This window comes from Acinonyx jubatus, chromosome C1 (genome assembly GCF_027475565.1).
Source record: "Acinonyx jubatus isolate Ajub_Pintada_27869175 chromosome C1, VMU_Ajub_asm_v1.0, whole genome shotgun sequence".
In the NCBI taxonomy this organism is placed as follows: Eukaryota; Metazoa; Chordata; class Mammalia; order Carnivora; family Felidae; genus Acinonyx; species Acinonyx jubatus.
The window spans coordinates 195444268-195472261 of NC_069381.1; the positions used below are offsets into that span (position 1 = coordinate 195444268).

Here is a 27994-nt window from a genome sequence, read left to right on the forward strand (position 1 = left end):
AATAAAAAAGGAATTATTCTGTACATTTTAGTACTAACCTCAAAAAAGGAAAAAACTGTCAGAAGTAAAATCCAGGCATACTTATAAATATCCAAATATATTAGCTTAAAGGACTAGGTATTATATATTTTAAGCTTATGAACCATATGGTCTCTCATAACTATGCAACTCTGCTATAGTAGTGGGAAAGCAGCAACAGACAAGTGTAAACAAATTGGCATCTTCTTTTTTTTTTTTTCAACGTTTATTTTATTTTTGGGACAGAGAGAGACAGAGCATGAATGGGGGAGGGGCAGTGAGAGAGGGAGACACAGAATCGGAAACAGGTTCCAGGCTCTGAGCCATCAGCCCAGAGCCTGACGCGGGGCTCGAACTCACGGACCGCGAGATCGTGACCTGGCTGAAGTCGGACGCTTAACCGACTGCGCCACCCAGGCGCCCCACAAATTGGCATCTTCTGATAAAACATTTGCAAATATAGGCAGCCAGTCTATATGCCATAGTTTGTTAACTCCTGATATATACTGACCCATATCATCAGCTTTAATAATCAAACTATTATCAAGCTCTCTCAGAAATACTGAGATAAAGATGCTAACACAGAATGGTCCTAATTAATGAATTTATTGATTTTACTTTCTTGTTCCTGACATTAATTAATATAATACTTAATTTTGATATGGAAAGATTCAATCACAGAGAGTGTCACTGAGTAACTTACATATGTGTTAATATATTCATAAATCTTAATATCTTTTGATTTTTTAAAAAAACATCAAAATCAAGTGAGGAGGAACAAACTTTGCTCCTAACAGTTCTTAGATGCTATGCTCAGTTTGACTTCTTCCCTTCCCGTTTACATATATGACCTTGGTCAGAGAATCCCAGAATGTTGGAGCTGGATTGGACCTCTCAGTACATCAAATTAAGTAATCTCATTCATACAGGAAGGAAAGCTGATGGCACTGAGATTGAATAACTTGCTCCTGGTCACCCTGCTAGCTCTTGTCAAAGTTAGGAACTGGAACACGGTCTCCTGCCTCCCATTGCAGAGGTTTTCCCACTATGCCAGACTACCGAATATGGCATGGCTCAAGCCAGAAAGGAGCCAGTTGGTCAGAGCTTAAACAACTGGTTATCTTATTAGAAATATGCTTATATTGACTCCTGTGTTCTCAGCACTGTTAATTATCCTGCTTCTACTCTTTCTCTGTTTTTAAAATATGCTTATCGCTGAAGTTCATTAAAAGCAATTAAGCATTACAAACAGGGAATAATGCTGCTCTGTATATACTCTGTTTCCTTAAAAAAAAAAACTTTGATAAAGTGGCAAAAGGCAAAACTGCAGTTTTATTTCTTTCTTAGTTATTTCTAACAGTAGAGATCAGAATCAAATTCAGTGGGTTTAGAATGAAGCCTGAACATTTGCCTTCCATTGTTTTCTTTTCTTAGCATATTCGTTTATTAGATGGGGACCATTTTTATTTAATCATTTCGTGAGAAGGAATAAATGACAGTTGGTGTGACTTTATAAATTGAAGGTAACTTAAATTTAGTCAGTTGCATGCTACTAATTCTATAAAGTGCTTAGGATGTCAAGTGACTATAGAATTTTCCCTTAAAATGTGGCTTTTGTGTATTTTTGTCATTTACAAAATTACACTTCAGATACTTAAATTATCTTCATTAGCATTGTGTAGACAGCATAAGAAACATTTAGGTGCTAACTCCTAAAACTTGAACTCTCCATTTCTGTCTACACAGTGAAAGATGCAGATGCACTTTGTACGGACATGTGGATTCTGTGAACAGCATTGAGTTTTTTCCTGGTTCCAACACTCTTCTCACAGGTTCTGCAGATAAGACCTTGTCTGTATGGGATGCAAGAACAGTAAGCAAATCTTCAGCCCTTTTTTAGGTGTTGATAAGTCTAATTACTCTTGGTCACTCTTTAGGTTCTGGGTGCAACTTATAAAGTAATTGTGAAAGGGCATGGAAGGTAAAAAATGGGAGTGTGTTCCTATTTACAAGGTCTTGCTTAGGTACTCTTACCTACCCTGCCTCCTGTATGTGTAGGGGTTACAAAAATAATGCAATGACTTCATTAAGCATTAATTCAACATTTTTTATTGAGACAGAAACTCTGCTCGTTCAGGAAATATGAAAGGGGAACATGTAGTGCTTCTCCTTAAGGATCTTGTAGCAAAGAGAAACAGATTATCTTAATGCAATGAGGTATGTTTTTAAATGGAAGAACATTCGAGAGAGAAAGCCTGAAGAACTGTCATCTGCCTGAAAGGGTATTGATGGCTTCCAAGAGGAGTCTGTGCTTAGGCTGAGATGTGGAGGATAAGTAGGATATATCAGGTAGTCTGGAGAGTGTGGACTCTGGGAAAAGGTAGTGCATGTACAAAGCAGTAGAAATGTGAGGCTTATATAGTATGTTCTGGGTGTAATAATATGTATGAATAGAGCTTACAGAAGAAGAAACAGCAGGTAAGAGTATTCAGATAGACAAGGACAAGGTCATGAAGTACCTGATTCAGGTTTTATAGTGTTTCAGGGGCAATCTGTTAGAATGTCAAGGAAGCAGGGTAACACAATCAAATTTGCCTTTTAGAAAGACTAATATATTATGGTAGTTGAGTAAGGGAGTCTGTTTCATTGAGGAAGTTGGTACAACAGGCTGTGAGTGGATGGGAATTTGAACCAGGAAACTAACAACAAAAAAAAAAACAAAAAGGAAGAGAATGGTTTAAAGGCAGGAAGTTTAACTCTCAGAATTTGAAGAGTGATTAGAGGTAGAGATTATGGGAGGAAGAGGTGTCTAAGGTGACCAGCTGTGTGAGTTTGTCCACAGCTGAGGAATGTCCTGGGTCATGGGATTTTCAGTGCTAAAACCAGACAGCCCCAGATTACTGTTGATTCAAAGTGAAGTTGATATAAAGAAATGGAGACAGAAAGGGAAAACTACATTTTCAAACAGTTTAGCAGTGAAGTTGAAGAGGAGAAAATGCTGTAGCTCTAGGGTCAGAAGAAAAACAAAGGGTCCCCTTTGTTCACATAGGAAACAACAGGTTTATTTTTTCAGGGAAAGAGCAAAGGGAAGGGAAGGGATTGAAGATGGAGGAGAGACAAGAGATAACACAGAGGCTTATTGAGCACAGATTTTAGTGATTTGAGAAATTCCAAGATATGCAAAACAGGATCTCCATATCCATTCTTAGTAATATCTGATGAGGATAGCAAAGAAAACAAGGACTCTGGGAAACTATACAAAAAAAGAAAAAAAAAACGAAGAAATATCCATAGATTCTGATTCCTGGGTCACTAAGGAAATGCAACTTGTAATTTCTCTCTTTTATCTTCCCATATACTATACATGATTGACATCAATAAAGGATTAAGATGATGAACATACAGATGGTGGGAATAGCAATCCAATTCAGTATGGGAGGCCCTATTTAGTCATCTGAGGCAAACTAATTTAGGATGAATACACAAGAAGTCTCAGGTTCACATACTACAGAAGAAGGCTATAAATGTCTTAGACACCAACTTCACATGTTGCAGAAATTTAGACTTCTGAAGAAGCAGAAGTCAAAAGGCACTGGGGGAAAAGTATGTCAGACATGACTTAAGAATAAAATCAGAATGAATTGTTATTGAGTACAAAAGTCCTGCAACCTTCTCCTTGCTTTAAAATAGCTTAGACCCTGATATAGCAGAGTTCACTCCTGCTAATGGAGCATCAGTGGAAAAGCAAGATTTTCAAATGCATTTAGCCTAAATACTTAGATGTGAAGTGCATATAAAAGCAACTGGTAAAGGAAAACCCACAGAGAAAATATTAATTTAGCAGTGACCCAAATTTTATGTTCATTTTCTCTTGATTTCAGGGTTTTCTCCCCCTTCTCTCTGAAAGTGCTGTAACTGAATGTTCTCAGAAAGCATGTCTCTTATTTATTTTTTCTCATGAAAAACTGAAGCACTAGTGCTTAGAAATAAAACCTTTCTTATTAAAAGAAGTTGCCTCTATATATTTGCCTTAAATGCACAGAGTTGTTTTCTGATGGTGACCTTCCTACCTGATTTGTGAACTCTTTTTGTATTGTTCTTACTCCCCACAGTATCTCTGAGAGCAGAAAAAAGATTCATCACAGCACAGGGCCTTTAGTATACGGTAGCATAGCATTGGATTAAATGTATATGCAGAGAAAGATTGAATCCCAAAAGTATCTCTTTAATCTATCTGTCTCTCTATTAAATTGGTTTAATGGCAAATTAAAGTTTATATTACTATGTATGCTAGCTTTAAATTAATTAATACTAGGAAAAGGACTCTAAAATACTTTGGTGTAAATGAAATGTTATTCATAAACAATAGTAAGCGTATGATTGACTAGAAATACAATTCATTTGATGAGTTTATTTTCTGAAAACATTTTCAAGCCAGATGGTAAAAAATATATATATACTTAAATTGCTATAATTTAATATAGAATTAGCATGTAAAACAAAGGGAAATTTACTTATGTTATTAATAATTAGACAATGCAAGTTGTTAACTAAAATGTTAATATAAAATTCTACAAATAGCATATGACAACTCTAGAGTTAAAACAGAATTGTTTTATTAAAGTCACATTAGGCACTTCTATGATTTTGTTTCTCATTCACCTCATTTATTTAAAACCCAAGAAACCTTGAAAAAACTAGATTTAAAAAAAATTATATGGCATTTTAAAAGTACATGTTATATGTTGTTAATATACTATGAAATTATTTGCTATTTTATATCCCAAAGGTTCATGCAGGAGTTAAAAATAAATTTACTTTTGTTGGTGAGTATTAAGAGATATTGAAAGAGGGGAGCCTGGGTGGCTCAGTCAGTTAAGCATGAGAGTTCGGCTTAGGTCAAGATCTCACAGTTCGTGGGTTCAAGCTCTGTGTTGGGCTCTGTGCTGACAGCTCAGAACCCGGAGCCTGCTTTGGATTTTGTGTTTCCCTCTCTCTCTGCCCCTCACCCACTCACTCTCTGTTTCTCTCTCTTTCAAAAATGAATAAACATTATTTTTTTTAATTAAAAAAAAAGATTTTGATGGTAGCTATACCATCTTCTAAGTGATAGTACACAACATACTGAGATGGGTGACATTTTTGGACTTGTAATATTAGCTGCATCCATATTGTGCCAGTGTACTTCTTCTTTCTAACTTTTAGATTATTTTAATTCTTTGATAAATGATAAACTGTCTGGTTACCCTGAAAGTCTGAACCGAAAAGGAGATAACAGCTTCCTTCTCTTCCTAGTAAAACAAGGACAGCCCATTTTGTCACCTCAATGTGATCAATTACTATTGAGACATCCTCTAAAATATTTTTTGATGAAACATGAAAATGACCAGTGGATTATATTCCTATAAATTAGTTTTAAACCTCTTTCTCCCATTTCCAAACATATATTAGTCTTAAATCATTAACCTAATCTAACAGCTTATTGTCAAGGATAATGAATGTATAGACCTCTAAGTCAGTCTCTAAGTCAACTAGACAGATCAGCTCTGAATTTTGTGGGAGATGAGGAGAGGGATATAAATCTCTATAATTACCAAATGGAGGCTATTAAATAGCTTGCAGTTTGAAAACTCATGAACTTGCTCTGTTTCATAGGACTACATACAGAAAGAGTATTTTTTTCTCAAAGTTATGAAACAGTGAAAGTATTATATTAAAATTGAAAAATAAGATTAGAACATTGCCAGAAAATGATGTATATAATACAGGACGTTTAATCAAAACTTATAATGCCCTCTCAAAAAGTGACATGAAAAAAACCTAATATACATCAGTGATTCAGAAGCCCATTTAAAATAAGTGCAATGAGATTATTAGTCATTCACAAGTCCACTGAAAATATCAAGCCATTTGATTTTTTTTTTAAAGAATGTGCTCACTGCACAGTAAAGCATAGGATAGGATGAGTTATACTTCTATGAGTTGTTCAGAGCTGGGCTGGCAGCAGAGTTGCTGACATTTTATCTCTTGTGACGAATCAGGCATAGAAAATTCATGCCTGAGACTGCCTTTGATGGCTGTGCCTCGCCCCCTGGACTAACGGCAGGCTCTTGTCCAGCATTTGATGTTGTCCTGACTTAGCTTTAACCAAAAGATCCAGTAACTGATGACTGTGAAGTCCTGTAAAGTGGAGAATCTAAGTACTCACCAAAGGAGTTATACTGCTTGATCATGTCTGGTGCCCAGCCCAACGTCATCTCTGTAGTTCAGCCTGCCCCCTGCACACACCTGTTGGTTTCCCCCCGATAGGATCTGGTGAATTCTCAGAGGAGCCTGGCATTATTTGGAAGCTAGAATATGGACATAAAGGCCAAGCTTGTACCTTCTCTCTCTAGGTTTTATTCCTTAGACACATTCAATTTAGTAATCTTTATTGACGTTCTTTGTGCCAGGCAACATACTGGGTTCTCGATTACTGACTGGGACAGAGTCCCTGCCATCAGTGAACATGTGGTCTATTAATTACTATGCAGTGGTAATAAAGATATAAAGCCATGTAGACAGAAAGATAAGCTATTTTAAAATAATGGAGGGGCACCTGCGTGGCTCAGTCAGTTAAGCGTCCGACTTCAGCTCAGGTCATGATCTCACAGTTTGTGAGTTCAAACCCCGCGTCGGGCTCTGTGCTGACAGCTTGGAGCCTGGAGCCTGCTTCAGATTCTGTGTCTCCTCTCTCTGTCCCTCCCCGACTTATGCTCTGTCTCTGTCTCTCAAGAATAAATAAATGTAAAAAAAAATTTTTAAATAATGTAGTAATTGCTATATATAAATAGAGTTTTGGGCTTTTGTACCAAAGTTTATTATTTCAAAAGATTATTTTATGATTAACACTTACTGGATACGTCCCATGTGCCATCACTGTAATGCTGACTGGAACTACCAGTATTGTCTATACTAGGAATTGAAGAAAACAAAGGCTTAGAAGAGTGAAATGTGTTGCCCACAATCAGCCAACTGGTCGGTAGCAGAATCAGTAAACAAGCTGATTCTCCAACCTCAACTCCATATTGTTATTTTGTGGCCTCTAATTTTTGTTGGTTCTCACTGAAAATTAGAATAGTGTTAAAATGACATTTCAGTGAGAAAAGATGATTTAATATCCCTATATTTCCCAAAATATTGGCTTAACACAGTAATTCAGTGATTCACAAGTCAGATATATTGCTTAGATTTAGCAACTCTTAGAGCTTCAAATGATGCCTCACAGATACAAAACTCTTAAGGGAAAACATGTATAATGGTCTGTAGCTATCAATTTGGATACTGGATTTTCAAATTCATCCACCAGTTATGCAGAGCCATTTTTGCTAAAATTATGCTAGGCATTTTTCATTTTCTGAAGTTGATGTATTGGCCTTATAAACTAATCAGAAGTTTTCAAATATAGGCAATTTGATACAAGCAGATACATTTGAGAAAATAAATGTACTTAATTGTTTTTCTATATAATGAATCATGGGCTTACATCCTAAAATATCTTGTAGTTTTATCAGACAGTATAGCATAGTAGGAGCACACAGTCATTCTGACTGGATTCAAACCCAAATTCTGCTGCTTATTATCAGTGTGGCTTTGGCCACAATTATCTAAAATCTTTGTGCCTCAATTTTCTCATTTGTGAAATGTGGATAGTAGAAATACCAATACATAAAGGTGTTATGAAAAACCATATGAAGTAGAAGATTGACTGATACGTATAAGAACTTAATATATTCTAGATTCTTATAGCAGGTTATATGTTACAGTTGTTTGCCTACTCATATCTGTCCTGTCATGTAACTCGGATCTTTCTTCTCTAATTTTGCAATTGTTGGCATAATAGGTGCTCAATAGACGATGAAAGGAAGGGAGATAAGAGGGGCGGAATCATTAATCATGTGTTTTTCTTTTTATGCGAAAAAGCATTTTGCCTGAAAAATCCACTGTTTTCTAAAAATTAAAAATTTATATTTTAATACACAATAAAACAATCATATTAAATAAGTTAATTTAATGTAATAAGATCTTAAAAGATTGTGATTTAACTCATAAAATACTGCATTTCTTTATATATCTCATATACAGAACATAAAATCTTTGCATACATATCACAAATATGTCATGCTCTTCATCTTATCCTTTTTAGTTAACGTAAATAGTATTACAGTGGCCAACAGTGAATAAACTATTTTTGTATATGGGAGCCAGGCTTTGAAAAAAATGTTGTATATCAATGGAAACAACAATTAATTACTGCGTATTTCTAACTGAAGCATACATATACATTAGTTTTATGTAATTATTTCAGTTCTGTATGGGTTTAAAATAACTCCATATTTCATGTAGTTCATTGAAATTTAATCTAATAAAGATACAAAGTTGTGCTGTAAGTAGGCATAATAATAAGTAAAATGTCTAACCAAATGCTTAGAAAAAGTTGAATATTCTCAATAACAGTTCACTGTTATCATAGTTAAGACACCCCTCTCTGCATTCTGTTTTATTGAATTGTATGGATTGGATTGAATTCTAGGATTGGAGGGACCAATCCTAGAACAATTTAATACCAAATATTAAAAATTTATCCTTTGAATAAAAATAACATGAGCTCAAAAACTTTTCCCCATATGCTTACTCAATCTTTATTCAATTGCTTAAGTGGGTAATTTGTATCAATTTGAAAGTATTTATATTATTAGTAGAGAAATTATCATCTAAGAGAGTATGAAATTTAGGGGTAGACAATTCAGTTCCTCTTATGTTCTTTAATAATAGCTGTAAGAAAAATAATAGTATATTCTGTCAGTTACTTTAGATACATGATCTAAACATCACAAACAATATTGCATGTTAGAGAATATGTTCACCATACTATAGATGAAGACAGTAAAAAACAGTGATGTTAAATAAATTTTTCAGAGATAATGGTGGTGATCTTAAGATTGCAACCCTGTTCCTTTTGGCATCAAAGGTCTTGTCTCTTTACTGCTACATGCTATCTCTATTTTATTTAATGACATTAATAAAACCTGATTATTGAAAGGCATTTTTAAGCATCTGTCCATGACACTGAGTTTGATAGTGTCCCAAATAAAATGAAAACCCTCTAAATTTCAGCTCCATCATCTTGTCTCCTTTATCATAATATATGTTCTTAGGGAAGAGTAAAGATAAATATATGCTAAAACATAATTATTTATTTTAATACCTAGTTAAAATCATATAATACATTCCAAACTGAACAGATTTTTTTTTCATTCTCTCTCTTGAATGACAGTTTCTCAAATTGCCATGAAATTATATGGATAGATGATTGGTAGGAAGTTAAAATCAAAGGGAAGCATGAATATCATCATTTTTAGATGTGATAGAACCTAGGTGTGATCTCTTGGGAAAAATTAATTTGGGAACCTATTTACATTCAAGAAGAGGGAGGGTTATCCTATAAGAATACTGACGGTACCTTAATCATAGAGTATGTTTGACCAAAAGGAAATCCCAGTGCATTGCCTCTACCCTTTCTGGCTTGAGTACAGTTTAGAGAAAATATAGAATTTGAAGTCAGATAGAATGCAGTTTGAATCCAGATTCTGTCACTTTCTAGTGGTATGTTGTAAGGCATGATATTTGACACCTGTAAAGTTCAACAATTTCTTTTTAAATTGAAGTAATAATTAAGTCAAAGTGTTAGCACTGGGAGCATGTATTTGGAAGTCAAAAATGAAGTTATTTTTCCCTTGATTGGTAGCTGAGAATGCTAGTGGCAAGTCTTCTCATGATTTGTAGTTCTGTCTCTTTGGTTGATGGGTTAAATGGTACTTAATGAAATTGAACAATTCCATTGCACACTGCTTTACCCAGTGTTTTGTCTATTGCTGTCACTTTCATGAACTCAGTGACTGTAATTCATTGCATCAATTTGTAATTCCACAATCCTTGTAGTGTTTATTCGACCTATCTTGATTGTAGTCCCCCAACTTCAATTCAACATATAGAAATTACTTAGGAATAATCTTGTCACTTGTTATTTATTCTTTTATACATTCAACCCATTAAGGCTTCAATAGTGATGACTTGGCTGTACTTCAAGTTAGTCTTAACTTTGAATTCATTGTAGCACTACATGTTAATTATAATTTTTAGGTACCATCGATGAAACTAGAAATTAAATGCAGCATTTTTTTTGGCAAGTGTTTCTGGCATCCTACTGTGGTTATGATCAGTGGAAGGTAAAACTACGCCTCTTGTTATGCAACTCTACAGCACCAGAAAATTATTAACAGTTAATTAAAGTAACATTTCTAATGGATAATCATGAACATTCCAGATAATCATTTTTGACCATCAATTATACTCAAGACTTTGAGTATAGGGGAATAAACACTGAAAAAGAAGATACCTTATCTTGTGTACCCCCTCTTTCCTCATCACATATACAGCTTACTGGATTCTGAATACACTGATGTAAATTCAGAAACATCAGTTTGTAGCACTTATGTGTTCTATACTTAAAAGCAAAAACATTTCAAATTTAGTCATGCCACAAAATGTAGTTATAAGGTTCTATAAAAGATATAATAAAATGGACATTTGTTGTTTATTTGACTGCCTAGCATCCAAGAAATATTCTTTTCCAGGGGAAAACCAGCAATGTATGAAATTTAGCATGAGGCAGAGCTGAAAAGGTCTGCTTTTGTTTGTTTGTTTGTTGTTTGTTTATTTGTTGTTGTTCATTTTTATTGGTTAGTTTGTTTTTGTGGTTTCTGGGGAAGTTAGCAAATGGACATGCCCACCTAGAACTTTGAATTTGGAGGGAATAATGCAAAGGCAGAGGACCAAGTAGGAAATTGTTTCCTGTTGAAGTATGGTTTAAAGTCCACATTTATCAGAGAAAGGGTCTTAGCCAGATGTTCTCAGGAATTTGGCAGTGTTTACTGTTACTTAGTTCCCTTTAGTTCTTGTATATATGTATGTATGTGTGTATGTATTTATTTTTTTTATAAACTTTTTAAGTTCTTCTCTTTTGAGGGAATGAGGGGGTAGTAGTTAGCACAATAAATTTCTTTTGCTTACATTCATGAACCCTAAAGAATACACACATCAAACCCAAATAACCAATAAAGATGGTTTATTAGATATTGAATGAATGTAATAAGAAAGAATAAATCAACAATGGAAAGGAACCCAGGAACCATAGTACGTTTGAAGACCTGTAAACCAAAGAAAAACACTTAATACTTAAACACGTATATGTGTGCATGTTCATCCTAAATTACTTATGGGCCAGAGAGTAACCGAGTCTTAAAATTACAATAAGGAGTTTGCCTTATGATACAATTTATCAGCAACAACCAAAAATATACTTAGGAGAAAGTCATAGTGTTAAATAATTTTATTGTTGTTTAAAAAAAAACTAAAAATAAAGTCACTTTACAATATTAGTAATAATACAATGAAAGTAACTAAAATAGCAAATAGAAAATAATAAAGATTAAAGAATAATTTATTGGGGGGGAAATAGAATTTGTTGATCTGAAACCTGATTTTTTGGGAAAGTCAGTAACAAACTGTACTGAGACCTGTTTTTGCCTTTGCCTCACTATTATTTATTATTTTAGCATTTCAGTAACATAGAAAAAATATGTATACAGAGGGAGAGATGAAAAGATAATTATTTCCAATAACCTATTTAGGAATCTTGAAGAACTAAGAAACAACTCAGAGTTGTAGAACAATTAAAATGTCATAAAGGTAGACCAATACAATTAAATGAAAAAAATCAGTAGGTTTCCTCTCTGCTGGCAGAACAAAAACAAAAGTTAAAAATGCAAATTCACCACTTAAACAAAAAATATGCTCTATAAACAAAATTTTGTAATATATAATAATAAAACTACATAATAATGAGAGGTAAATAACCGTTGACATACATGTAAAGATATTCCAGGTATTTTAATCAAAATAGACAAACATATCACTTAACTTCTTTATAAAGTAATGTATAGCTTTAATGAAATTCTAAGGAAGATCCTGATAATGTTTTTGCTTTGACTGTTTTGGGAAATTGACAAAGTGATGCTAACTTTTATATCTAGAAGAACACTTGATAAAACTGAGAAAATAATATCGAGAAAGATTGGTAAGGAGAAATAGATTACTAAGCATTAAACTGTAATTAAATATTATTATTGGGACACCTGGGTAGCTCAGTCAGTTAAGCGTCCAACTTTGGTTTCAGCTCAGGTCGTGATCTCATGGTGAGAGAGTACAATCCCCACGTTGGGCTCTGCATTGACAGTGTGGAGCTGCTTGGGATTTTCTCTCTCCCACTCTCTCTCTCTGCCCCTTCCCCACTTATGCTCGCCCTCTCTCAAAATAAATACACTTTTAAAAGTTACTATAAAACTGAACAAAAATTGATAACACAGTCAATGAAAGAGAATATAGAGCTATGAAACAGACCCTAACTGTGTAGTATACAACATAAATTCTTGATTCTAAAAGGGAAGTCTCCCTCAGTGTTCTTAAAGCAATCAGCCTCATTCTCTCTCTCTCTCTCTCTCTCTCTCTCTCTCTCTCTCTCTCTCTCTCTCTCTTTTCCTTTATTTCCCATTTGGTCTCTTGTTGCTGATTCCCAAATCCCTGTCTTTCTAAATGCTGAATATCTTTGGAGTTTGGATATCTGGTTAAAGTTCCATCTATTTCAAGGAGAGGTTATGCCACCGTTCAATCAGTTCTTGCTTTTAAATCTTTTTTTATGTCTATATTACACAAGTAGAATATTGTTCAAGATAGAAAGTGTGGACTTTTCAAAAATACTACAAAAAACCCTAAAGATAACTAAAGATAAAAAAGATGTTCTGCATTCTATAGATATTGTTTAAAGTAAAATTCCTATAGTCATAATAGCAGGATTGTACTATACCTAGTAATGAATAAGCTAATTTGTCTTCACTTGGTAATGTATCTTGAATATTTCAAATATAAATATGTATATATTCTCATTATCATTATTGATGTATCATGGATACATTATAATTATTTAAATAGATGTATCATTGTTTGCTTGGAAAATCTCGTACTAATGGTTATTTGGATTATTTCTTTTTTAAAAAAAATTTTTCTTTAACGTTTTATTTATTTTTGAGACAGGGAGAGACAGAGCATGAACGGGGGAGGGTCAGAGAGAGAGGGAGACACAGAATCTGAAACAGGCTCCAGGCTCTGAGCTGTTAGCACAGAGCCCAACGCGGGGCTCGAACTCACTGACCGTGAGATCATGACCTGAGCCGAAGTCGGACGCTTAACCGACTGAGCCACCCAGGCGCCCCTGGATTATTTTTTAAGTATTTGGATCTCTAAGCGAGGCTCAGAAAACATCCATGCAGGTGCCTTTTTTTCACATTCATCATCTTATTTCATTGATATATATTTATATGTGTTGTAATCTACATTTTTAAAAAGCATTTAAATCATATGGACAAAGACTCTATATAAAATGTTAACCATAGCTATTTATGTATTCCCTCCAACACTCGATGAGTGCCTATGCTCTTGTCACTTTGATTTTAGTAATTAGATAGGTTAAAATTCTCTTGTCAGTGTTTTAATATGTAATTATGTAACTATTAAGACAATTGAAATGTTTTATATATTTAGTAAGCATATCTGATATATAGGCTACCATTGACATTAATTTCTCCATATACTGGATGTTTAAATTATCTGGCATAGAATTTTGGACAATTTTTTAAAATTTAGTTTGGCTAACTGGTTTCTTTGTTTTAAATTCAAAATAGTTAAAATAGTTAATTTTTTGGCTAAATTTCAGTTATTTCTATTTTCCTTTCTTTGTCTTGGGAAATTAGTGCTTCTTGGAATTTTTTGTGATTCTCTTAATGGTACAATTAATGATTAACTGTGTTCTTCAGTAAACTAAGTATTATATATTATATGTAGCATAATATGTAATTATACATCATATTGTATATCCTTATATACAATAAATATATGTAAATGTATTTAGTATTATGCACACATACACACACACACACACACACACACACATACACGCACACACATACGTATATACACATACCTATATTGTAATATCACCCTCCAGTTTCCCTACTTTCTTCCCAGATATTTTCTGGGATTTGTGGCATCTGTCCATGGTTAGATAATGGTCTGAGATAGCGGGAACTAGCACACTATTGTACTTCAGTTCTCAGATTACACTCAACAGGGCATGTCTTCCCCCATATTTTCTGTATTTATTCTTTGGAGTTTATAGTACCTGATTATAGAAAATGATGATGACTTTGTGAGGAATACAACATAGAATTGTCAAGGCAGAAGTCATGCATATGCATTGTACATCTTGCATTGGCTCATGGGATTTGAACCACACTTCTATTAATGTCTTAGTTCATAGAGACTATAGGACTAAGGGTCACTGGGAAAATGGTGAGGAATGTAGGAAATATATTCTTTGCCTCTTCCTGGTCACTCACTATTCCATGATGCAAAGCTGCAGACTGATATGTGCTAAAGCTTGAATAGGATTCCCAGCTTAGCAAACAGGCATTAGGTTGTTCGTTAGTATTTCTTAATGTGTTTTCATACTTTAGTCTCTTTCTGCATCTTTGTGGATACTACATATATCTTAATATTGAATTATAATTTCACATTCAGTGCCTCAAACCAAGATTTTAATTTAATGTGCATTTGACAAAATTTTAATATATATTAAACAGTATTCTTCGGTAAGAATCCCCTTTATCTCTGATGCAGTGAAATTGAAATAACTTGTTCTGGGATCCTGAATAATTTTACTATTTCTATGTTATATGTGAAAAGCAATTTTGCTATTTAAAAAAATCATATGTATAAACATCCAACTGTCTAGTATTGAATGTAATGTGATCAATCAACATGTAAGTATTGAATGCCTAATATACAGCAAGCACTATTCTAAGTTCTATAGATATATTAATTAAAATATAAAACAAAACATAAAAATCTAGGCTAGGGGGAGATTTTTGGAGAGAGGCAGATAAAAAAAATAAATGAAAAGAGTAGTATGTTAGATGATGATACATATTATAGATGAAAAAAATATCAGAGAAGTATAGTAAGAAGTCTTTCACTGGTGGGGAAGAGGGATATTGCAATAGCATTAAGATATAATTTGAACAGTCCTAAATAAGACAGGGAGGGAGCCCTATAGATATCTGGGGGAAGAGTATTCCAAAGGAAAAAACTCAAAAGTACAAGAACCCTAGGGTGGGAGCATGTCCAGTGTGGGTTTGAGAAACAAGCAGGGAGTAACTGGGGTGGATGAGTGAAGGGAACAGCAGTTTGAAAATATGAAATGAGGCCAGAGAGGTGCTGGTGAGTAGGAAGAGTGAAGGCAAGTTATGTAACCTTGTAGGTAATTTTGGTGACTTAATCCTTATTTAGGGTGAAACTGGAAGTTATTAGAAAGTTTTGAGCAAACGCTCTAACTCTTTAGTTTTGAGTCTAAAGGGAAAAGCAATGATAGACACAAAAAAATCATGTGTGGCCATTGTACTTCACCTACAAAAGATGGCAGCAGCTTGGACTAGAATAACAGCAGGACGGAGGATGTGGTTAAGAAAAAAGAAGAAAATACACCCATACACATACATAAAAAGAAAAAGAATGAGAAAATGAACAGGAGCTTGGAACGTGGAAAAACTCCACAAAGAAGACTCACTCATACTTGACTCCTAGCCTTTTCCTGCTAATCCAAACCTTCAAAGAGGAAACAAATTAGTCACTCAGAAAGGAAAAAATAAAAGAAAAACATAATTTTAACACATTTATTTTTATTCATTGTTTTGGAATTATAGGTTGACCTTGCAAATAACATTTATCAATTTGTGTATTCTTTTATATGTATTATATAAAGTGCTGGTTTTATACTGTCATGGCTATGAATTTGAAGTCTAAAATCACTACTAAAAAACACAAAAATTTCTATAAATGATTTATACTTTTCAAGTGAATTTGATTCTACAAGTGTTCACTGAACAGCTCTGTGTTCAGAGATGATGCATTTATACTGGGTCAGCCTCTAAAATAATGCTAGGAAACTGTAGCAGATGCCATTGATGTCTTGCCCCATAACCTCTTATTCACCTGCAGCCTTGCTGGACAGTTCCCAGGGCCATTATCAAATTCCTACCTCAAGGGTTCCATCTTCATATCTCTGAGGTTTCCTTCTCTGAGGGTTTTTCTTAGGTGCCACAGTTTACTAGGCTCAAGTTCATGTCCTTGGGGACAAATAGAAGTCAGTGGATAAATAGCTTAGTGTCCCTGTCCCCCTATGGGACAATTCTGAAGCATGTTTTATATGGTTCCTCTTGGGTCCTTAGTGGGACCTCAGGGTCCTAGTCCGAGCTGCTCACAGTGCAGCCATAACACACCCTTTACTGCCTTCTCTCTTCTTTGTTTCACTTTTCCCATTCCCTTGTGTGTGCTTTCTGGGTGCACAACCTAAATAGGTGACCTTCAAAGTATTTCTCTCAGGGTGTGTTTAGTGGGGGACCCACACTAAGCCAAGTAGAAACCTTTAATCAAGTTGCTCTTGTCTGATGGACAAGGCAAAAGGTCCAGGAATATTCCACAGAAATTAAGCAAGGAGGAAGAGTGGCTCTTTTGGCTTTACTCTACCCCTCTTGGCTTGAGTCTAAGTGGGACTTATGTGTCTCACTTTGTCCAGCATTAAAGAAACAGAATCTTCAAGAGTTAGTTCTTTATGTTCCCATACCAAATGCATCGTTAGTGATAGCATATATTTTGCAAATGGTGAATCTGTTGCTACTTCCATAATTAATCATTTTTGTCAATAGTTACAAGTGAACACAGCCATGAAATGCAGAATGAATAATAGGGAGCTGAAAATTTATGGGCATACTGAGGAGATATAATGATCACTTGTATCAGTAAAAGAGAAGCAGGAAAACAGCTGCTTGGAGCCTGGGCCAGTTTAGAGAAAAAAAGGGAGACTTTGCCAGAGGACGATGTGTTTCTATCATCTAGAGCAAAGCTAGGGAGAATTTAAAGTGTCCCAGTCATCTGGAAGATACAACTACTACTACTACCGTGTTTAACAGTTTTTGGAGTTAGATGTCCCCCCATCTCCCATTAGTTGGTGTTACTTATTCAAATGTTATTTATTTGAAATATGTTGGGTCATTTATTTCTGTTTGTGTTCAGTTGTAGGATTTTCTACCCTTTCTTATTTGTTTTATTTATTTCCTTTCTTCTTTTTTTGAGTCTCTTAAACATTAACATTCTAAAAGTCAGAACTGATTAAATTCTATTTACCTTCTTTGTGTTTTCTGTTGGTTTAGTTTCTTTTATAATTTATAGCTCTATATTTTTAAGCAGAGGATTTAATTAATTAACAAATTCAGGCATATTCTTGGATAATGTTTAAGACTATAATTTTTTTGATTGCTTCTTCATGTCTCATGTATATATAGCACACATACACAGATGTACATGTATGTATCTTAGTGTTTTCATTTTTATTCTTTCTAATATGTCCTTTGATTTTATTTTGTATTTCCACATTCACTCAAGAATTGTTTAATAAACACTTTTTGGTTTTTCTAGTTAAAATGACCTTTTAATCTTTTTAAAAATTTTAAGTAATTTTTAGTTTTTTTATGTATTAGAACTTTACTGTGTACAAATTTTAATTATGAAGTTTATTTTTGTGACTTAATATATGATCAGATTTTATGGTTGTCCCATGAGTGCCTGAGAAGGTACAATCACTATTTTCCTGGGTGTAAATTTCTGTATAAACATAATATCTACCTTACTGGTTAGGTTCTCTAGGACTTCTGTATCCTGTCCTTGTGTCTACTTGTTTTACCTCACACTAATTCTGATGTATTAACATTTCCTAAAGTTAATATGTTTTTTCTATGTCTTTTTATATCTCTTGTAGTTTTTGCTTACAAAGGCATTGCTGTGTTATTTTGGTACATAGATATTCACAATTGTTAGAACTTTACTGTGAACTGAGGCTTTTAGCATTAAAAACAATAATTCCCACATTTAACACAGTGCAAAGTTTATTTTATTTGATATTAGTATTGGCTTTGCTTTATTATTCTTTCTAGAAGCCAGGTATTTCTTTGCCCATCTCTTTATATTTAGCCTTTCTGAATTATTTTAAGTGTATGTCTTGTATACAGAATATATTTGGGTTTTGCTTTGTCAGCCAAATTGAAAATCATTTCCTTTTAATAGATGAGTTAAGCGATTCATTCGCATTTATTCATATGTGAAATGTTTTATTGTAACTCTCTCATTATTTTATATAATAACTACTATGTATATTGTATTTTCTATACTTGTGGTATGTGAAGTGGTCTTGGGGCTCTTTTTATTAAAAAATATTTCTTTTGGTGTTTAGGAAAGACTGTATTTTTGTTCTGTAGGCTTTTTACTTATTTTTAAAATTTTTAAATTTCCCTGCTTTTTTTTTAACATGTTGCAATGTTATTTGTGGTTTTGATGACATACTTTTAACTCCAACCTATTGCCTACACAACAGTAACTTCCCTCTTCCTTCTCCCTTCTCATCTCATTTTTAGTTGCATTATTTCTACTCTGTGAGAACATACAACACATACGATGTAGCATATATCATAAAACATTATTATTTCACCATTCACCTCAGTTTTCAGTGTTAAATCTACAATTAAATATATTAAAAGCTCACCAGTATTCTTATTGCTGAAGTGTCCCCATTCATCTCTTAATTGGATTTGAGAATATAAAACTACTTTTCACTGTTGATCCTTGAATGAAAACTTAGCTGACTATAAAATCCATGGTTCACATTTTCTTTCCCTGTATTATTTTAAAATGCTATTCTACTGGTACGTTATTTTGTATGTAGTTTTTTTTTAGAATTCTGATGCCAACTAATTATCTTGCCTTTGTTATCTACCTGTTTACCTATTAATTATTGTCTGGAGTCCACAGAGTTATCTTTTTTTATTTAGTAAAATTATAAAATTTTGTATTTTTACTATGATATCACTTTGAATTGATCATTACTAATCAGTTTTCACTGTTATGCAGTGAGCTCCTTCAGTATGTAGATTCAGGACTTCTAAGTTTCTCCTCTAAATTTCTTATTCCATCAAAGTGTTCAGCAGTAAAAATGGCCTTCATATCCACTTTTGTTATAGGGCAGTTATGATGAAATGCAGCCTGTTTTTACTTTTTAATATAGTGTGTTTAAAAAAATGTCTTAAAATGTATACTTGTTAACAGAAAAATCTCTTGAGAATAGTCAGCTAACATAAAAGAATGGATTTTTAAATCATATTTAACAAGAATCAGAGATCTTACCTGGTATGAAGTTTTACTAAATAATATGAATAAAAGCTCAAAGTAGAGAGAGGGGGTCTGACATACCAAAGGCAGCTACCCAGGTCCTGTATAAACACATTAGACATGTATTTCTAGCCAAGAATTGTAGATAAGGTTACTGAATAGAGATCTTGAGATAACCTCATGCCCTAGAAACATTTAAATTATGAAACACCTCCATTTAATAGCTCCAATACTTGTATCATTGACATCACATTTTCCAGGGAGCTAAGCCTCATGGATCCTGGGTTCTATAGTTGACCCTTACCTAGAACATCCTGTGAAGTACATTTTACAGATGAATTTTCTTCTTCCTAGAAAATATCAATAGTTTGTATATCCAGATGTTCAGTTAACAAGGAAGTTGAATTGGGTCACTGACCAACATTCTTTTCCCTAGGAGCACTCAACTCCATAAAGGAAATGCTATGACCTGAATATTTGTATTGCTCTAAGATTCATATTTTGAAATTCTAACCCCACGAGGTGATAGTATTATTAGATGGGGCCTTTTGGAGATGATTAGGTCTTAGGGGTGGAACCCTCACACTTGGGATTAGTGCTCTTACAAAAGATCTCATAAAAGACCTTACAATGCTCCCTGGCCTCTTCTATCATGTGAAGATACAACAGAAAGTCTGAGGGCCAAATAAAGGTCTTTACCAAACCATGCTGGCCCCTGATCTCAGACTCCCAGCCTCTACAACTTTGAGAAATAAATATCTGTTATTTATAAGCTACCCAGTCTGTGGTGCTTTGCTATAGCAACCCAAACATACCAAGGTAGGAGTTAATGTGCTGTAGACCAGGTGCTTTCATTCTTTCCTTTCAGAAATATGATGTGACTTTTCATTTTTATATTTTTCTGTTTTCTAAAATATTAGGTATTGAATGGATAAATAGAGGAAAAATAGTGTAATGGAAGTGAGAAGTGTATCCTAGTCATTTAGACTATGGAGTTAGAACCATAGAATCATGGTTGCAGCACTGGTCTGTGTTCATATACGTTGCAGATTTCATACCTGGAGGTTCATTCAGCTGAAGAAATAATTCAGTGGCCTAGCAGCTTAGGTAATTGATGTTATCCATGGTATTAGAGGCAGAACTGAGATTTTTATCCAGGCTATTTGAAAATTAGAGGACAATGGAGATATTTTATATATGTATGATGCTGAGATACTATGTAGATAGAGATAGAGGTATCTCCATGTGATACACATATACATATGTCCATATAGGTTACCTTATTTTATTTACAATAAATCAAAGTTGGGGCGCCTGGGTGGCTCAGTCGGTTGAGCGTCCGACTTCGGCTCAGGTCACGATCTCGCGGTCCATGAGTTCGAGCCCCGCGTCGGGCTCTGGGCTGATGGCTCAGAGCCTGGAGCCTGCTTCCGATTCTGTGTCTCGCTCTCTCTCTGCCCCTCCCCCGTTCATGCTCTGTCTCTCTCTGTCTCAAAAATAAATAAACGTTAAAAAAATTTATAAAAAAATAAATTAATCAAAGTTATGGATATATATACTGCTTATCTGAACATAAACAACTATTATACTTCTGTTACTCCCTAATTCAGTGTAGAGTAAGAATTATGACATATTATTGCCCTATTTTCTGACCAGATGTATTTTTTGAATCACTACCTCAGAGTCTTGTCTTCTCTGTGGCTTCCATCTCATGTCAACATTTTCTTGATGTTTTCTAATTTCTTTAAAATAATTTACTATCAAGTAAATAATAACAGTCCTTACATTTGTATAATTTTTAATTTATTAATCACTAGAAAATTCTAGAAACAGTACTCTGTAATTCTCTAAGTAATAAATAAATTTGAGAAATTCTGTAAATATCACCTTAGTCATTTCATTTCACACAACACCATTTACTTTTACTTTCTGATACCAAGCTATAGTTTTTCCCAATCAATTCTAGTTGCTTACTGAGATTCTCTGAAGTCACTACCAGCCCTGGACAACTTGATAGACGGCCTTTTTTCAGACTTTTATTCACAGGTGTTTGCTGTTTGTTGACTTTTTTGAAAAACTCAAATTGTAAACTTTGATTACAAATTAAAAATGAGGTTCTTAAAAATCTAAACTTGAGCATATATGAAACAATTTAAAAACTGTTAAAGGTGTGTTGAGAAAAAACAGGTTTAAAGAAGACATCTTTAGGTAAAAATAATAAAAATGCATAGATAATGCAGATAGTTCTATTTATCTGCTCAATGGGCAAAAAGCAAGCACTTGAGGTCTTCAACTCAAATCTTGTGTTCATTTCTTATTGCTAAAATTTCATTTCTTCCTGTTAGATGACTAAACCTGATGATAGTATAGATGATAATCCTCAGGGGCAGACGAATTCTTAGCTGATGGATTGGCTATGTTGTCTCTTTGCTATCCTGTGGTTTAGGGTTTTCTGAGCATCTTTGTAGGTAATTGAAGTTGCAGTGGTACCAGCGTTGAGGTGGCTGCTGACCTTGGATCTCATCTCCTTGATTTTCTTTATTTTCTTCATTGCTGTCCTGCCTAGGTTGTCTTTGGCAAGGAGGACCCTTTGGTTTAACTGACTGAGTCACCCAGGCATCCAAGGAGGACCCTTTGGGAATCACAGTCTATAATCCTGAGCATATTCTATCTCACTGGTGTATCTTGTTCTCTTGCACCCTGGTTGTTAGAACCTTCCATCATTTCTCCCTGAACAGAAGTGTTGGAAGATTGTGGTCCAAGCCCATGAGGTCTCTGCCTGAAGCAAGGTGGAAAACATCTGCAGTAGGGCCAGCGCTGTTGAACCTGGCCTTCAGGAGCTTCCAATCCCACTCCTTTCCCCACTCTCATTATTCTGGTAATTCTGTTGGGAATTATGTGGAGGACCTCTGCCATGTAGAGAGCCTTTGTAATGGTTATTGTCTGCTGCATACTTACTGCCTTGCACTGGAGCTCCACCAGAGCCTGTCACATTTGCTGCTTCCACATCCTTTTCACCTTGAGCAATGTCAAACTCCATAGTCTCTCCATCTCCTACACTGAGAACACACTTCCTGGTGTCATTCTTCTTTATGGCAGTCTGATGCACAAATACTTCTTCCTTCTCGTCATTTCTATTGATAGCTGTTTCTTACATTGAACCATTTTACTGTTCCCCAAACCTTTATTGTGATGACCATCTTGTCCCCTATAGCAGGCACAGCAGATGTGAGGCTGCTCTGGCCTCGGCTACACTGTCCATGGTTCTGGGCTTTGTGTGGGCAGCCCTGAGAGCAGGTGGTAGCTGGGTCTCCGCCTCACTGGGGCCAGCTGGGGCAGCTGAGGCTCTTCCAGGGGTGTGATGGTAACTAGGCTGGTTACTGCTAGGGGCTGCTCAGGGCTGGTAGATGGCTTTTAAGAAAGGAACAAACCACTCTTATCCATTATCCCCCACTGGTAATATCTAAGGAGACTTTAGTAGTTTAGACATTTTCTAAAGTAAAAATATTTAACAGAAATTTGAAAAAGCTTGCTTTGGTGACTATAAAGGAACAGTTAAGAAGTTAAATTAAGATTGGTTGTATTAAAGGTAGTCTTAATTTTGATCATTTGAGCAGAAACATCTCTCCTTTTCCTTCAACATTTGGCATTTTTGATCTGGATTATATGAATGATAGCCTCATCTCCTTACCCACATTTTTTTTTTTAATTAAAGCTGCTTTTCATTTTTTTAACCTCTCTTATGCTCTCTGATTTGTAATAGTCTCTCTAGTTTTGTTTCAGAAACTACAGTGCTTTTTTAGAGAAAATAATATATATAAATTAATTATTATGGTTATAAATATCTATATCTTGTTATAGATATATATCATTATAGATATATTCCTATTCTTAGTTATGCTTATACTGATTTAAATTATGATATTTAAGATACATGATTAGAAATATTTTTTATTCACATAGTATCATTTTTGTGATATGTCTCAAAATCAGATTTTGCCATTGTACATTCGATGGCCTCCATGCTAGGTAGTTGGGGACTAGCAGACTGCCCCAGAGCCATTTTAAGTTTACTGCAAGAAAGCTGGGACAGCCATGGGGAGTCCTGAGGGCCAGAATCCCATGAGGGTAAGACTTGTCTGACATAGAGTTAATTTTTAAAGAGAAGTTATATAACATACCTCAAATTATAAGGAAAAAGAAAAAAGAAATTTAAAAAAATTATACTTTGGTAACATACATTTCATGGAAATATCATTTGAAAAATATATAAAATAGCTTTAAGATATGTTTTATATCAATATCAAAGAATAGAGTTGATGAGAATAAAGAATGTATAATTGTTAGACTTTATTTATATACATTTCAGATAGATTTTTTATTCTTTTTTTAAATTTTTTTTAATCTTTATTTATTTTTGAGAGAGAGAGAGACTGTGTGAGCAGGGGAGGAGCAGAGAGAGAGGGAGACACAGAATCTGAAGCAGGCTCCAGGCTCTGAGCTGTGAGCATAGAGCCCAATGCAGGGCTCAAACTCATGAACTGTGAGATCATGACCTGAGCCAAAGTCGGACACTCAACTGACTGAGCCACCCCGAGATTTTTTTATTCTTGAAAGGCATCAGTAAAATGACCCTACTTCATGCTTTTCTATGTTCCATATTATCAAAACTTGTACCAACTGCATTACAACATTTTGTTCGTTTTAGTAAGAGAGAAAGGGCTGTCTTCCTTAGAAACAACATGATTGTCTCTATCACCAAGAAGAGGGGTGAAGGAAATTCTAGTCAAATTTTCTTTAGCTCCATGTATTTAAGAATCATCTGATGATGTTGGGTTTGTATGCAGACTCCTGGACCCCATATCAAGAAATTCTAATTAAGTTTATGTTGAAGATCCTAGGAATGTGTATTTTTTAACAAGTATCCTCAGTAGTTCTGATTAAGGCGATTTTCTTTTTTCTTTTTAATTTATTTACTTAAATTCAACTTAGTTAACATATAGTGTAGTATTGGTTTCAGGAGTAGAACCCAGTGATTCATCACTTATATAGAACGTCCTGTGCTTATCCCAACAAATGCCCTCCTTAATGCCCATCATCCATTTAGCCCACCCCCCCATCTCCCCTCCAACAACCCTCAGTTTGTTCTCCGTATTTAAAAGTCTTTTAGGGTTTGCCTCTCTCTCTGTTTTTATCTTATTTTTCCTTCCCTGCCTCTGTGCTCAGGTGTTGTATTTCTTGAAAAATCATTAATTATTTGTCTTTCTCTGACTTATTTCACTTAGTGTCATACACTCTAGTTCCATCCATGTTGTTGTAAATGGCAAGACTTCATTCTTCTTGATCATAAAGTGATTTTCTAAACACACTTTGAGAAACACTGTCCTCACCCTTTGTCTAAATGATCTGATTTGAGGAACTTGGGTAAAACACAGAGGTGAAGCTTCAAGTTACCATATTCTTATCCAGCACTTGATATAATTGATATTGTTTAAGTAATTGATATTACCCATGAAATTAGAGAAACAGCTAAGGACTCTTATTAAGTCCCCAAACAGTATATGTAATCTATATATGTATATATGTAAAATATTTTATGTATATACACACATATACATAGTTTACTTCATTCTCATTACAATAAATCAGAATTCCTGATCTGTGTATTGAATATGTGAATATAAAATCTGACAGCAATTGATACAAGAGCGTCAGAAGTAGAGATCGTCTATGAGATAAAAGCGATGATGAGAACACCAGCCTAACAGGTGAGTATCCTAGTAAGGAACTGAGGAGTTAAGCAGGAGCATGGGAAGAGGACTATTAGCTGAACTAACACTTCCAAATTCACATGTTGAAGCCCTAACCCCCAATAACTCAGAATTTGACTGGGTTCAGAGACAGGGCCTTCAATAAGGTAACTGAGGTTAAATGAGGTCTTATGGGTAGGCCCTAACCCAATATAACTGGTGTCTTTATAAGAATTGGAAATCTGGACAGAGACACCAGGGATGCACACCCACAGAAGAAAGACCATGGGAAACATAATGGGAAGGTAACCATCTGCAAAGCAAGGAGAGAGTTTTCAGAAGAAACCAATTCTACAATACCCTTATCTCGAACTTCCAGGCTCCTGAACTGTGAGAAAATAAATTTCCATTATGTAAGCTACCCAATTTGTTTTGGCAGCCCTAGCAAACTAATTCAAATTTTGGTACCAAGAAGGGAGTGCTGCTATAATAAATACCTAAAATGTAGAAGTGGCTTTGAAACTGCATGGTGGGTAGAGACTGGAAGAGCACTGAGGTGCATGCCAGAAGAGCCTCGATTTCCCTGGGGAGACTTTTGGTAGGAATATGGATACTAAAGGTCCTTCTGAGGAGGTCTCAGATGAAAATGAGGAACACGTATTTGGAAACTGAAGGAAACACAGTCCTTGTGATAAAGCAGCACAAAACTTGACTGAACTGTGTCCTAATGTTTTGTTAAAAGCAGTAACTGACAAAGTTGGATATTTAGCTGTGAAGATTTCTTAGCAAAGTGTTGGGGACGTGGCCTGGTTTCTCCTTGCTGTTTATAGTACAATGTGAGAAGAGAGAGATTAAATGAAGAAGAGATTGTTAAGCCAAAAGTAACAAGAACTTGAAGATCTGGAAGATTCTCAGTCTATCCATATTTCAAAAAATGAATATATTTCATAAAAATAAAAAGCTTCTGCAAACAAAGGAAACAATCAGCAAAACTAAAAGGCAACCAACAGAATGGGAAAGATATTTGCAAATGACATATCAGATAAAGGGTTAGTATCCAAAATCTATAAAGAACTTATCAAATTCAACACCCAAAAAATAATGATCCAGTGAAGAAATGGGCAAAAGACATGAATAGATACTTCTCCAAAGAAGACATCCAGATGCCAACTGACACATGAAAAAAATGCTCAACATCACTCATCATCAAGGAAATACAAATCAAAACCACAAGGAGATACCACCTCACACCTGTCAGAATGGTTAACATTACCAACGCAGGCAACAACAAATATTGGCGAGGATGTGGAGAAAGAGGATCTCTTTTGCACTGCTGGTGGGAATGCAAACTGCTGCAGCAGTTTCCATACTGGAAAACAGTATGGAGGTTCTTCAAAAAACTAAAAATAGAACTACCCTACGACCCAGCAATTACACTACTAGGCATTTATCCAGGGGATACAGGTATGCTGTTTCGAAGGAGCACATGCACCCCAATGTTTGTAGCAGCACTATCAACAATAGCCAAAGTATGGAAAGAGCCCAAATATCCATCGATGGATGAATGGCTAAAGAAGATGTGGTGTATATATGCAATGGAGTATTGCTCGGCAATCAAAAAGAATGAAATGTTGTCATTTACAACTACATGGATGAAACTAGAGGGTATTATGCTAAGTAAAATTAGTCAGAGAAAGACAAAAATCATATGACTTCACTCATATGAGGACTTTAAGACACAGAACAGATGAATACAAGGGAAGGGAGACAAAAATAATATAAAAATAGGGAGGGGACAAAACATAAGAGACTCTTAAATATGGAGAACAAACAGAGGGTTATTGGAGGGGTTGTGGGGGGGGTGGGCTAAATTGGTAAGGAGCATTAAGGAATCTACTCCTGAAATCATTGTACTATATGCTAACTAATTTGGATGTAAATTAAAAAAAAATGAGAATGATTGGCTGGTTAGTAATTCCAATGATGGTCTGGATAGTAATTCCATAAAGAGATAGTGGGTGTGATTCATGGATCTAATCAGCCCTCAGTAGAAGCCAAGGATAGAGATAGGATTACAACTGCAGAGACACTTCCAGCTTAGACTAAAGAGGACAGAGATGGAACAAAATGAAGAAAGGCCATTGAACTTCTGGGATTTTATGGGTCAGGACCATAGCTGTGAACCCACATGTGATCCTCCAGGAAAAGGGAAGAATGACCCTGAAGACCGGGTGGTTTCCTCCTCAGTTTCAGAATAAAGCTACCTCCTCAGTTATTGCTGCAATAATGTCTTAATTGATCTAGTCATATATGGTGTGCCTGATACCCATCTTTTCTCATATTGTAGCCCTAGCGATTTTCCAAAGTGCATTCTGATTTTGTATCCAATTCCATCTACTCCAGTTTAAGAACTACAAATTGCTTCACTTTGCTCTTCGAAAATTTAAAACGTCTTAATATGATCTGTAAGACCTCAAATCACTGGCCTTTGCTTGCGTCTCCAACCACATCTCTTTCTTTATCTGTGTGGCCCCATCCAGCTGGTTTTCCCATAGTCCCCATTCTCATCATGTTTATCTTCTACTGGGCTTCTGCATGTCTTGTTCTCTCTACTTAGAATGGACCTCCTACGTTTCTTTGCCTAGTTAACACCTACCAATCCTTTAATTCTCAGCATTAAAGTCACCTCCTCAGGGAAGCTTTACTAAGTAAAATTTCACTGTTTCACTCATAGAACTGTGAATTCTTCACAACACTGTAAGCTCCACAAGGCAGGAATCATGTCTGTGTGTGTTCAC

At 34.9% G+C, this 27994-nt stretch overlaps 1 protein-coding gene and 1 pseudogene across 2 annotated transcripts in view; one reads left to right on the plus strand and one right to left on the minus strand.

Annotated features, from left to right (window-relative positions):
* SPAG16 (sperm associated antigen 16) overlaps positions 1-27994 on the plus strand; it is a 983948-nt gene that overhangs the window by 600943 nt on the left and 355011 nt on the right. For both annotated transcript variants that reach the window (XM_027051529.2, XM_027051521.2), the window contains one exon: positions 1765-1891. In XM_027051529.2, the coding sequence (XP_026907330.2) occupies positions 1765-1891 (127 nt within the window). The remainder of the gene's footprint in view (positions 1-1764; positions 1892-27994) is intronic.
* On the minus strand, positions 21719-27758 carry LOC106986798 (Y-box-binding protein 1-like; annotated as a pseudogene).